The sequence below is a fragment of the Cotesia glomerata genome, linkage group LG7 (assembly GCF_020080835.1).
Source record: "Cotesia glomerata isolate CgM1 linkage group LG7, MPM_Cglom_v2.3, whole genome shotgun sequence".
NCBI lineage: Eukaryota > Metazoa > Arthropoda > Insecta > Hymenoptera > Braconidae > Cotesia > Cotesia glomerata.
Window position 1 is genome coordinate 3,804,883 of NC_058164.1, and position 12,090 is coordinate 3,816,972.

The window sequence follows — 12,090 nt, forward strand, 5'->3', positions numbered from 1 at the left end:
GCATAAGTAAATTTATGATGTAAATCAAATGAGATTTTTTATTTGACATTTGACACTTACGGTATTGACAGTAATACTTTAAAAATTTTATTAGATTAGAAATTTGAATTGCGCACGCGGCTTAATTTCAACCAATAAGAAATGTGGCCATATTTATTCGATAATCGATATATTTCTAGACCAACTAACTTCAATTCAATCACTATGAATTTTATATTAGAAGAATATTAATAGTAAGATATTGAAAATTTAAATAGAAGCGTTGCGTGAATATTCGTTCAGTGGCACGGAACTATGCATACACTATGTTTGTGTCCGTGTGTGTAAGTATGAAGCCTCAGTAAGGATATTATATAGTCTGTGCATAGTCCTGTGTCCCGTGCCATCGGACGAACATTTACATCCCTATTCCAATACTAGTTCGCCGTTCGTGTTACAAATAAACCTATTTATTTAAAAATTCTCAACCTCAATAACTCACAGTTTTCACTGTTCTATTAAAAAATACACTCTTCAAATTTTTAGTGGTTACCTACTACACAACTGACACAATAATGCGTGGTGGTGATTACTCTATGATTACGCCGGAATCCATGCACTGGAAAATTTTTTGTGCGCCTGCGTACGTTTTTATTCATCAAGTTCGGGTGACTGCTCGCTGTTTCCGATAATATTACTGCAGAATCGTGCTATGATATAAGTCTGCTCTTTATCTCTCTACCTGCTAGCCAAATTTTGGTAAAAATCTTTCAATTCTTTCCGAGCACTAATAATTAATTATCTGACTAGCTTCTGTAAGGTCGTCGAAATTCACAACTTGAACTTCTGATGGGAAGTTATTCTTAAGGCAATTTTTTAATTTGAATTCGACTTCAAAACCGTCTTTTATTAATATTTTTTGAGCCAGTATGAGTTTCACTCGTTTGATTTTCTATTCGTACAAATGGTACTTGAATAACTTCAATTCAAATTTATACCAATCGAGTATTGTAGTTTTCTACAAATCGACGGTCTAATTAGCAATTGGTCTGACTCCTTATTTTGTAGAGGGTGATTTTTTAACATTTTGATGTAGCAATAGTTCAATTATAAATTATTTGAATGATCCAAACCAAAATATTGTACTTTTAATAGATATTGAATGGTTTTTTAAAGTGATAATAAATTTTTAACTGATTGTTTTATCGAACAAATGGAAGATTCTTTAAAATGGAGTTAGATAATTTGTTAATTAGGACGTCGAAATATTCTTAATGAATTGAATATGTTGTGGTAAAATTAGAGATTTTATTTAATGAAAAATTTTCTTCACATGTTTTAAAAAACATGTTTGTATAAATACGAAAAGTCTATTAAATTCTAATTGAAGATAAAAAATATGGGTTTATTAATTTTTAATGTATTCAAAAATCAAAATCATCATACATTAAATCATAATATTTTCAATTCTATTTAAACATATTGGGGAAAAAAAGTGGGGTTGTGAATTCTGGCTTCACAGGTTCCACATATTGTTTTATTGACGGCCGTCAACCACCGGTGGTAAGGACGTTACATGACCTTGAAATAACACGGTGTTTGAAGCACCGTGATAAATAGCATATGCGAAAGGATGATCAACGTTGAATGTTATAGGAAGAGGCTGAGGAGCTGGATAACATGATCCAAACAGCATGGTTGTAGCTGTAAAAATCATAAAATTTTAGTGAAAAAAAAAAAAACATTTATTAGATAATTAAGTTATATTTACCCGTAATCGCTGCAGCTTCTGTTCCATTTTCATCAACTTGAATAAATGCTTTTTGAATAACTTCATCAATCTTTAGAGGAATAGTTTCCGAAATGCCAGAAAAATTAGCGCCATTTATAAACACATCAGTAATTCCCATGCTTTGAAGAATTTGTGTTAGATAAAACTTGCTTTCAAATTTGAACTTTGGCAGGTACAGAAACATTTCAGTTTTTCTGCAAAATTCGTACATTAATTTAAAATTTATCGTGTCAAATCCATTTTCAACTCTTTTCAAACCGCTGTTTTTATTCGGAAGAATTATAAACATACTGATTGAGTCTTCGAAATTTGAACCCTGCAATCAAATATTTTTTATGTATTAAGAATAAATGTCACGTCTTTATTTAAATTTTATTGTACCTTATAAGGTAGTTCAACATATGTAGCATCAAGAGCTACGAGAACTCCGTAATTAAATGAATTTTTTTGATACATCATGTCTACTTTGATTGTAGAATTGTCGTCGATGTAAAATGACCTAGGTTGTGTATCTCACAGTTTGAATTTTGATTCCCAAATACCATTGACGTAAACAGCATTAACTAATATTATCAGTGCTTCTCGGACAACACCTGTAAAAATTCCAAAGAACAATTTATTAAAGTTCACAAGAATAATTTTTGAAACATACTCTGATAACTTACTAGGTGACAAAACTTCTTTAATGCGACCATTAGTTTTTGAAGAACACCAATTATTAATTGTCTGACTCGCTTGTTCAGAGTTGTTAAAATCCAAACTTTGTACTTCAGATTCAAAGTTACTTTTAAGGACATTTTTAAATTCAGATTTTACTTCAAATCCATCTTTTATAAATATTTTTTGAGCCAACTTGAGTTCTGAACTGGTAACTCTCTGTCGGTAAAATTATTTAATTGATTAAAAATTAATTTTATTGATACACTGATAGAAAGATTCAGTTCTATTTAATAAAATTTAGTAACAGATACTAAATGATTTAGTAACAAACCTTTCATTACCAAATATTTAGTAATAAGTACTAAATCATTTATTAAAGCCCATTTAGTTCCACCAAATAAATATTTAGTAGTATTTAACAAATGATTTATTGGTACTCAATAAATCGTTTATTGGTATCAAAGAAATTAATTTTTTAACTAATTTTAGAATTTAAACTAACTTTTTAACTTAAAATAAATCAAAATAATTAAAATAAATAATTTTAAGTAAAAATATAAGATATTATAAAGAAAAGAATCTCATTAAATTATATTTTTTTGTTTGAGACATTTATAAAATTTAAAATTAAACAAGTTTTTAACATTTCAATTATAGACAAATTGAAAAATGTAAACTAAACTCCAGTGAGAAAAGACATAAATAGAAGCCATTTATTGGGTGTATGTGTGTTTGTAAAAATTTGATAAATCTCCCAAAATCGAGCTAAATAAAATAATCTAAGTCAGTCAATAGGTTATGTATCACATAAACATTGGAATTAAAGCTTAGCCATCACCGACAATACTTATCAAATAAATATTTAGTACCTGTTACTAAATATTATTTAGTGGAAATAAATATTTATTTCCATGTAATCAGGCTTTGTCCACACAAAGAAATCATTTATTAAACTGTAACAAATAATATTGATAGGTAAAAAATATTTGTTTCTCCCGAATAAATGAATAAAAATTTTGTTACTAAATTAGTTTAGTACTTCGTACTAAATCCTTCTATCAGTGTATTGCTACTTCACGGGTGTACTCACATTGAGGGCTGTGATAAGTGATTGAAATCCACTTTTAATAATTTCGTCATTCTCATGCATTTAAAGACTAGACCTTAATTGTTGTGCTGTGAATCCACGTGTCCCAAAAGCTGCCATTGATAATACAATACCAACACTTAATGGTGAACAGATAACGTTAGAATCCACCGAATTTATTAGAGCCTGTATGAATAATCAAATAGATGAGAATGTATGTAGAAAATTTATTTGTTATTAATTATTATTTGGAATTACTTTGTAAAATTTTGAGGAAAATTGGTACATTCTCTCTGTAACGGTACGTAAACTTTCACGATCTATCGGTTCTTCTGCTGTTACAACGCCGCCAAAATTAAAAACAGGAGCATTAGCCTCGTTGAAAGCACCAAAAGTCCTCTTATCTAAAAATTTTTATTCAATAAAATAGTTATTTGCTTCACGAAAAAAAAAAAATTATAGGAATGGTTATGTAAAAATTACATTTCAAAAATTTTAACTTGACAGTTATGTCTTGACAGAAATAAAACTGTAAATTTAACAGATTTTTCTATAATTTTGACAGGATTTTTTTCGTGTAGTATTTTTGACACGTTATAGTCATGTTAAACTATATACTTACTTTGATTCATTGTTATCTGAATACTAGCTCGTCGTTAATATTACAAATAAATTTATTTATTTTTAAATTCTCAGCTTTGATAACACACACTTTAATCATTTTTTAAAATTATTTTACCTGTAATAATTAGTTATTATAATTAGTTATTATAATAAGATCCGCGTTCTATCTACACTTATAACACAATAACGCGTAACAGTAAACATTCGGTGACGTGACCGAGACCCGTACGCTTGAAAGTTTTTAGTGCGCATGCGTATATTTTTATTTTATTCATTGGATTCGTGCGACTCTTCCTTATACCTAATTCTACTGCGTACCCATAATGCTATAAATTTACCTTTAATTTATATCGGATAGCTCAGATAGTAACCATTTTTTTTTTATTTGTAAAAGAGGCGATACCGAAATTATATCGCCAGTTTTAGAATCTCAATAAAATGTTTCATAAGAATATAATTTTTTATTTTTAAAGAAAAAATTTATCACGTTAATAAATGTGTTGTAAATTTCGAAATCGCAGAAAATTGATTTTATAAAAACTTTAAATTGATAAATAAGCTATATTTAATTTTCAAAGTAAATGACTTAAGATTTATTAATTATTTAGGTGGTCTATGGTTTATTAAATCAATTATTTTTTAATTTAACAATCAGCTAAAATAGTAAATTTATAAAAAATTTACACTTTTTGAAGTACCTCCGAAAAATTTTTAATTTTCTTATTTTTCATGTTTTTATTTTCTATGTCTGAGTATCTTCATATTCTACTATTGGTAGAGTCATTTGAGTCCCAAATAGATGGGAACGCGCACTTTTACCCACTGCGCACATTTGCCCCACATAACTCTATAGGTATCTATTGATACTATAACTACAGAAAATTGCTTATACGTTGTATCTGCTCAGTTTTTTACGGAGTTTGAAGGTCTAGCGCTATATACATTTTTTATTTAAAAAAAAATAAAAATATTTTGCATATTCCAAAATTTTTTAAAGCAAATAATCAAAATTGGAAACCAGATTAAAATGATATTTTTCAAAGTTTTTATTGGAGACTTATTTCTAATTACAACACTTAATTGCAATAATGTTCTTTAATTCATGGGAGGCAAATTAACATGACCTTGGAACAGAACAGTATTAGTATCACTGAGATGAATAACGTACATAAAAGGTCGATTAATTTCAACAGCAATCGGTTTTGGGTATTCTATCCAGGCAGACATATGAACTGCAACAATAGCTGAAGAAAAATATTTTTAATTTCCAAGTTTAAGGATCAAAAATTTGATTTTTTTCAATCAATATTCATTATTGTCGTAAAATCAGTCAAAGATATATGTATTTTATAATTTAATTTATCTCAAATAAAATTAGAAAACCGGGTCGGAAATATGTCCTTGGAACAGAACAGCATTCGCTGCAGAATGGACAATCGTATAGATAAAGGGTCTGTCAATCATCACTGTTATCGGTGTAGGATGTGGAATTTTAGACGATCTAAATGATATCACTCCCGCTAGAATAAAAGATACTTTTGCTGAGACCAGCCGAGCCATATACTTCAATAATATAATAAAATAATCACCTGTAACTGCCGCAGCTTCGCTTCCTTCTTCATTTACTTCAATGAATGCCTTTTGAATTACTTTGCTCACTTTTAAGGGCGAAGAATCTGTTATACCCGTGAAATCAGCGATGTCTGAGAACATATCAGTCATTCCCATCTTCTCCAAAATCGGCTGGAGCTGAAGTGTGCTTTCAATTTTGAATTTAGGCATGTACAAGTGCATATCAGTCATTCTTTGATTGTCATGGATGCTTTTGAAGTTAACGGTGGACAAAGATTTTTCAGATTTTGAAAGACCATTAACATCATTTGGCAGAATTATAAACATACTGATCGCATCATTTTCATCTTCTTTCTACAAATTCAAACGGATTAAGCCAATTGAAAAGAAATCAGTCAATAGAAATGTACCTCGTATGGAAGTTCTACAAAAATAGCATCAAGTTCAGGCAGCTCTCCATAGTTGAACGAGTGTCTTTGATGCATCATGTCAACGTCTTTGGTGGATTTTTCATCAACATGGAACGGCTTACGTAAAGTTTGTTCGCCTTTAAACTTTGACAGCCAGTTACCTTTGAAATAAACTGCGTTTAGCAAAACCATCGCAGCTCCATTCAAGTCATCTGTAAATGTTTGAATATTTTTTGTAAAATTTACTGATTGATTGATTTTTTAATAATTCAATTTTTCACTGGCTGCTAACCTGGTTGGACGATCTCTTTAATTCTGCTGTTCGTTTGTTCTTCGCACCATTTATTTATCGTTTGTGAGGACTCGACAGCTTTACTAAAATCTAAACTTTGTGCAGTTGATCTGAAGTTGTTTTCAGTTATGTCTTTGAAATCAGGTTTCATTTCGAAGCCGGTAGTTGTGAAAATTTTTTGCGCTAGTTTCAGTTGAACTTTCTTTACACTCTATAATATCAAAAAAAAATTTTAAGAATTACAGTCTACTCTCGATAATTTGACACTCGTTAATTTTAATCTCTCGATAATTTGAAAATTTTTTCCGGTCCCTTGAAAAATTATTTATTATTTAAACGCTTGTTATTATGAACTCTTGACAATTTGAAATTTATCTCTGGTCCTTTGAGTTTCAAATTATCGAGAGTCGACTGTACTTTTTTTAAGTAGGGTAGAAGTATCGTTTTTGGCCAACTTAGCACCGTTTTTGGCCAGTTAACATTTGAATTTATTTATGAAAAATTATAATATTATAACCATGTTTTTGTTGAGTTTTAAAAAATTTATATTAAAACAAATTGAGTTTGTAATAATTTATTAATATTAATTCATATCTATCGTTTATATATACAATAAATGACCATAAACGGCACAGTGGCCACAAACGGTACTTCTACCCTATAATGAAATCTTAATTTTAAGTAAGTAGATAAGTTTATTTAAATAATTTAATTTAATCATTCCATAATAAAATTATAATGAATAAATAATTCTATATTATGTATTTATGCCCATTAAAATTCTAAAAAAAATTTTTCTAAAGTAATAAAATAGTATACTTACATTGAGGGTATCAATAAGCGACTGAAAACCGCTTTTACCGACAGCGTCGTTCTCAGGCATACGTAAACTCGTTTGCATTTGTTTTTCCGTGTTTCCACGAGCGCCGTACGCTGCCATAGACAATACAATGCCAGCACTTAGCGGTGAGCAGATAAGATTATCTTTTGTGCTTTCCGATGACGTCTAAGTCAATTAAAATAATTATCAATTCAATATTTACAATAGTAATTGTAATTAAATATATTCTTTCCTAAAAGTAGCAATCAAATATTTTTACAAACCACATTCCATAAAAAGATTACATTATTATACTTACTTTGTAAAAATCTGCCGAAAATTGGTTCATCCCACTGGAAACTGCTCTCAAATTTTCTTCATTTTCTGACGATGCCAACGAGTTTTCGCAGTTTAACACTGTCAATATTAAAACGGATCCTATCAGCCATTTCGTTCCTACAATGAATTATTTACTTATCAATTATACACATTATCACAATTTTTATCAAATATCATTAATTGCTTGATATTTGACGTAAATGTGCGAAAATAGAAGTGTACTTACGGTGATTCATTTTTATTTAAAAAGTATGAAATACTCGATGATCTACGTTGGCCGCGATACGAATTGCGAATGATAACGTACAAAAATTCCGTCGTTATTTAAAGGCTGATTACAATGAAATTCTCCCCTTTCTTCACTTAAATATTTCTGAACTGGATATAAAAGCACTTAAAAATAATAGCACTTGAAAAAATCTTTTATTAGTCTTAATGTTGAGAGGCCATAGGCGAGTAAGTTATCGCTGATAACTTATGTTTATGTTATGATTTTCTTACTAATGATCCCAACGAGCTTCTCTTAACTATCAACTGTTTATAGCGTAATTGTTGGTTATTCAACATGCTATTTTTTTTTATACTAATACAACATTGTACACACTATGTACATTGAGTTAGTCATCTGGGTTTTTCTGTCTCGTTTGTCAAATTACTTTATGTAATTTATTGTCGTGTACATCGGTATTGTTTTTCCCCGTTTTTCATTATCAAATAATTTATTTACTGACAATCAATATAAACATAATGTATACACGTTTCTTGGTAAAAACATTATTTTATTTTTACTTCTTCTTTATGCTGATTGTCGCCATATGGATGGAAACAGCAATGATTGCTTATCAGCCATATTGGAAGGATTAATAATTCTTGGAAAAATATTTTTATTATTAATTAAAACATAGAATATTTAACACTATTGTAAAATATTCATCTGCGTTTTTCTCTTTTGCTTGTTAGATTACATAATATAATTGACTTTCGTACATCAATGTTATTTTTTCATATTTTTTTATCTCAAATATTTCATTTTGAGTGACGCTCGGCATAATGTATGATCGTTTCTCAGTACAAATTTTTTTTCTATTTACTCTTCATTTGCTTTGTATTGATTATTGTCATATGGTTGGAATTAGCAATCAATATTACTTATCGAGTTTATCATAGAAGAAGGATTGATAATTTAAAACGAAAAATTGTTTTTAAAAAATTGCTAATTATTTATTTTTATGTCTGCAAACATTTATTCAAAGAAATCGAAGTACACTGAAAAAAAAGTTTTTTTCTACATAGGAAATTTTTCCTTATGGATAAAAAAATTGTATTCTTATGATTAGAATACGAAAGTTTTTTAACTATAAGAATAAAGTTTTTTTTCAAAAAACTAGCCTTATAATAAAACGTGATATTTTAAGGTTAAGAAAACCAGTTTTTTTAAATAAAGAAAACTCAAGTAAAAAATTTAATATTCTAGATGGAAAAAATTTTTTTTTCAGAGTAGATATGTTTTAAAAATCAATTTTTACATAAATTTTAGCTCAAGTATATTAATTATATAGATGGTGATGTTACATGCCCTTGGAATAGAATAGTATCGGTTTCATAGTGGTAGAGTATAAATGCGAAAGGATGATCAACTTTAACATTGACTGGTGGAGTAGGGAAAATTGGTGCTGACATTGCCACTGCTGCCATGACTGAGCCAAAAAATAAATTCAAATGTTAACAAAACAGATCAATTTGCGATAAAAAATTAGTGAAAATATTTTACCAGTAACAGCCGCGGCTTCACTTCCCTTCTCGTTAACTTCGATGAAGGCTTTTTGGATTACTTTGCTGATTTTCAGTGGTGGATTATCGGTAATTCCCGTAAAATCAGCATTATTTGTGAACATGTCAGTCATTCCCAATTTTTCGAGGATATCATTAACATTGATGGTACTTTCTATTTTGAATTTAGGCAACCAGAGATTCAGTAACGTTTTATGTTGGTTTTCAAAAAGTTCTTTAATGTTCTGTTTGGGAATTAATTCTTCAGCTTTCTGCAGGCCACCTATCGTATTGGGAAGAATGATAAACATAGTAGTTAAATCGCTCTCTGTACTTGACTGAAAAAATCAAATAATGTTAATTATATCCATAAATTTTTTGAACATAGTGCAAGTCAGAATTTAACGTGTAAAAGTAAATACAATGTAAGGAAGCTCCACATAAATAGCGTCAAGTTCAGGAAGAGTTCCATAATTGAAGCGTTTTTCTTGGTACATCATGTCGACATCTTTTGTCGTTTTTTCATCGACATTGAAAGGCTCAGACTGAGTCATATAAGATTCAAAAGGTGAAACCCAATCTCCTTTAAAGTACAATGCGTTAACCAAAACCAAACTTGCACCTTGAACATCGTCTAAAATGGTTCAAAAATATATTAGCCATGGTTTTAATAGGACAATCTGTTATATCAATTCATTTTAATAGTTACCTGGACTAACGACGTGTTTGATACGATCGTTAGTTTTTTCAGCAGACCAATTGTTGATAGTTGCTGCAGCTTCAGTCCCTTTACTGAAATCTACAGTCTCTGCAGTCGATCGAAAATCTTTTTCAGTAATATCTTTGAAATCAGGTTTCAATTCGACATCCTTTCCCAAAAATATTTTATTGGCTAATTTAAGCTCTATCGCTTTCACGTTCTACAACAGAAAATAATACTTGAAGTATTAATTACACTGATAAAGGGATTTATTAACTATTAATAATTTTATTTATTTGAATACAATTATTTAATTTTTTAACATTCAATAAATATTTATTTGGGAGAAAAGTACATTTATTAATAGTTAATAAGTATTTATTAATTGTTAACAAATATTTATTAACAGTTAATAAAAATTTTGTTGAGTGAATTTGTTTCGCTTGCAATGTCATATAATATCAAGATTGTTTATAAATAAAAATCATCTTTATAAATTATTTGTATTAATTATATTACATTATAATAACGTTTATTGTAAAATACCAAATTCTATCACAGCTCATAATTATCTTTTATATTTTTAAATATTAAAAAGGTTGATTTATTTAGTGATTTGAATTATTATCATGTATTCAAGCTATAGGGGTATAAAAAGTGTCAAAAAAAAATTCCTATTTTTGCTTTTTATTTTAAATAAATATTTGTTAACAGTTAACAAATATTCATTAACCATCAATAAATATTTATTAACAGTTAATAAATTGTACTTAATAAATTACTTATTAGCTGTTAATAAATATTTGTTAACTGTTTACAAATATTTATTAACATTTAATAAATCGTATTTAATAAATAATTTATTAACTGTTAATAAATATTTATTAAATCCTATGATGTTAAAAAATTATTTATCAACAGTTAATAAAGCTTATTAAATATAAATAAAGCCTTCTATCAGAAGATTGATGACAAGATTACTTACAGAAAAAGTATCAATTAGTGTTCGATAGCCGTTTCTACTAGCTGAATTGTCTTCGGGTAGGTGTAAACCTGCTCGCATTTGCTTAGCCGTATTTCCTCGAGCTCCGTACGCAGCCATGGCTAAAACCATGTTCGCGCTCATTGGTGAGCATATAAGATTATCTGATCCATCATTTGCTTTCTAAATAATTTTATTCCATTAGAATTAATCACAAATTTACTACTTTAGTAAAAAAAATTTATTTAAGAAAATACTTGATAGAAATCTTGAGAAAATTGTTTTATTCCTTGGAATAAAGTTTTCGAAGCTTTTTGGGTTTCAGGAACTGAAGCTGTCAAAATATTCCCAAAATTGTGAGCTATCAGAATGGCTCCAACAAGCCAAGTAATATCTAGAATAATTTATTATTAAATAAATAACTTTCTAAGATTCTTGTTCGAAGTAAATTTCGTTACTTACAGTAAGCCATCGCAGTAAATATCGCCACGTAATCACCACGTTCTAAGCAAGTCGGAGTACAACCGCTGAATGATTACTGAAGCCGCTGTCTTAGCTTTTATACTGAGTTTGTATTAGGAATTTCCCCTTCTTTTTGTCGGTACTTATTAATAATTTTTATAAATTTTTTACTTTTCCTAATTTATATAATTTATTATGATACTTTAAAGACGAAAGATCAATAAAGTTATCAACATAATGATTTAAATGTACAGTATCTGTATTTGTGTCAACTACACTGAGAAACAATTTTTATTTAATAGTAATGAAATTTTATTACTATTTATTAAAAAGTTTATTTGGATAATCCCAAATAAAAATTTTATTTAATATTATTTTATAAAATTTTATTAAATATTAATAGATTTTATTAAATACTAATAAAATTTTATTTGTATGAACTATAATTTTATTAATATTAACTGGGTTTTTTTTTCAAGTCCAAATAAACTTTTTTATTACTATTAAATAAAATTGTCTCTCAGTGTATTATTTATGTCATTAGCGTCAGTGTCAAGAGATAGTCTCTATTACATAAGCCTCTGCATATACATTAGCTGAT

At 28.4% G+C, this 12,090-nt stretch overlaps 3 protein-coding genes across 7 annotated transcripts; all 3 read right to left on the reverse strand.

Moving 5' to 3' along the window:
• Positions 1-1,379: 1,379 nt before the first annotated feature.
• Positions 1,380-3,904, reverse strand: LOC123269401 (antitrypsin-like). Its single transcript, XM_044735093.1, is given in 6 exon segments — positions 1,380-1,683; positions 1,751-2,087; positions 2,153-2,364; positions 2,437-2,647; positions 3,522-3,704; positions 3,777-3,904. Coding segments are annotated over 5 exon segments (987 nt in total). The 5' UTR covers positions 3,582-3,704; positions 3,777-3,904; the 3' UTR covers positions 1,380-1,516.
• A 1,260-nt stretch (positions 3,905-5,164) lies between these two features.
• LOC123269390 (antichymotrypsin-2-like) lies at positions 5,165-8,182 on the reverse strand. Of its 5 annotated transcripts, none has more exons than XM_044735077.1 (9): positions 8,077-8,182; positions 7,802-7,953; positions 7,556-7,692; positions 7,240-7,422; positions 6,417-6,627; positions 6,125-6,336; positions 5,732-6,068; positions 5,526-5,662; positions 5,165-5,386 (listed from the first exon to the last, which is right to left on the reverse strand). In XM_044735077.1, exons 2-9 carry the CDS (start codon positions 7,809-7,811, stop codon positions 5,354-5,356), a joined length of 1,260 nt encoding a protein of 419 aa, XP_044591012.1. In that variant the 5' UTR covers positions 7,812-7,953; positions 8,077-8,182; the 3' UTR covers positions 5,165-5,353. The 5 variants fall into 5 exon arrangements, with proteins under 5 accessions (XP_044591012.1, XP_044591011.1, XP_044591010.1 ...); XM_044735076.1 differs by having other exon boundaries at positions 7,802-7,968; XM_044735075.1 differs by having other exon boundaries at positions 7,802-7,984.
• A 910-nt stretch (positions 8,183-9,092) lies between these two features.
• On the reverse strand, positions 9,093-11,648 carry LOC123269392 (antichymotrypsin-2-like). Its single transcript, XM_044735080.1, has 7 exons — positions 11,490-11,648; positions 11,285-11,421; positions 11,031-11,210; positions 10,055-10,265; positions 9,768-9,979; positions 9,347-9,683; positions 9,093-9,272 (listed from the first exon to the last, which is right to left on the reverse strand). The coding sequence occupies exons 1-7, from the start codon at positions 11,497-11,499 to the stop codon at positions 9,127-9,129; spliced, it is 1,233 nt and encodes a 410-aa protein (XP_044591015.1). The 5' UTR covers positions 11,500-11,648; the 3' UTR covers positions 9,093-9,126.
• Positions 11,649-12,090: the final 442 nt, after the last annotated feature.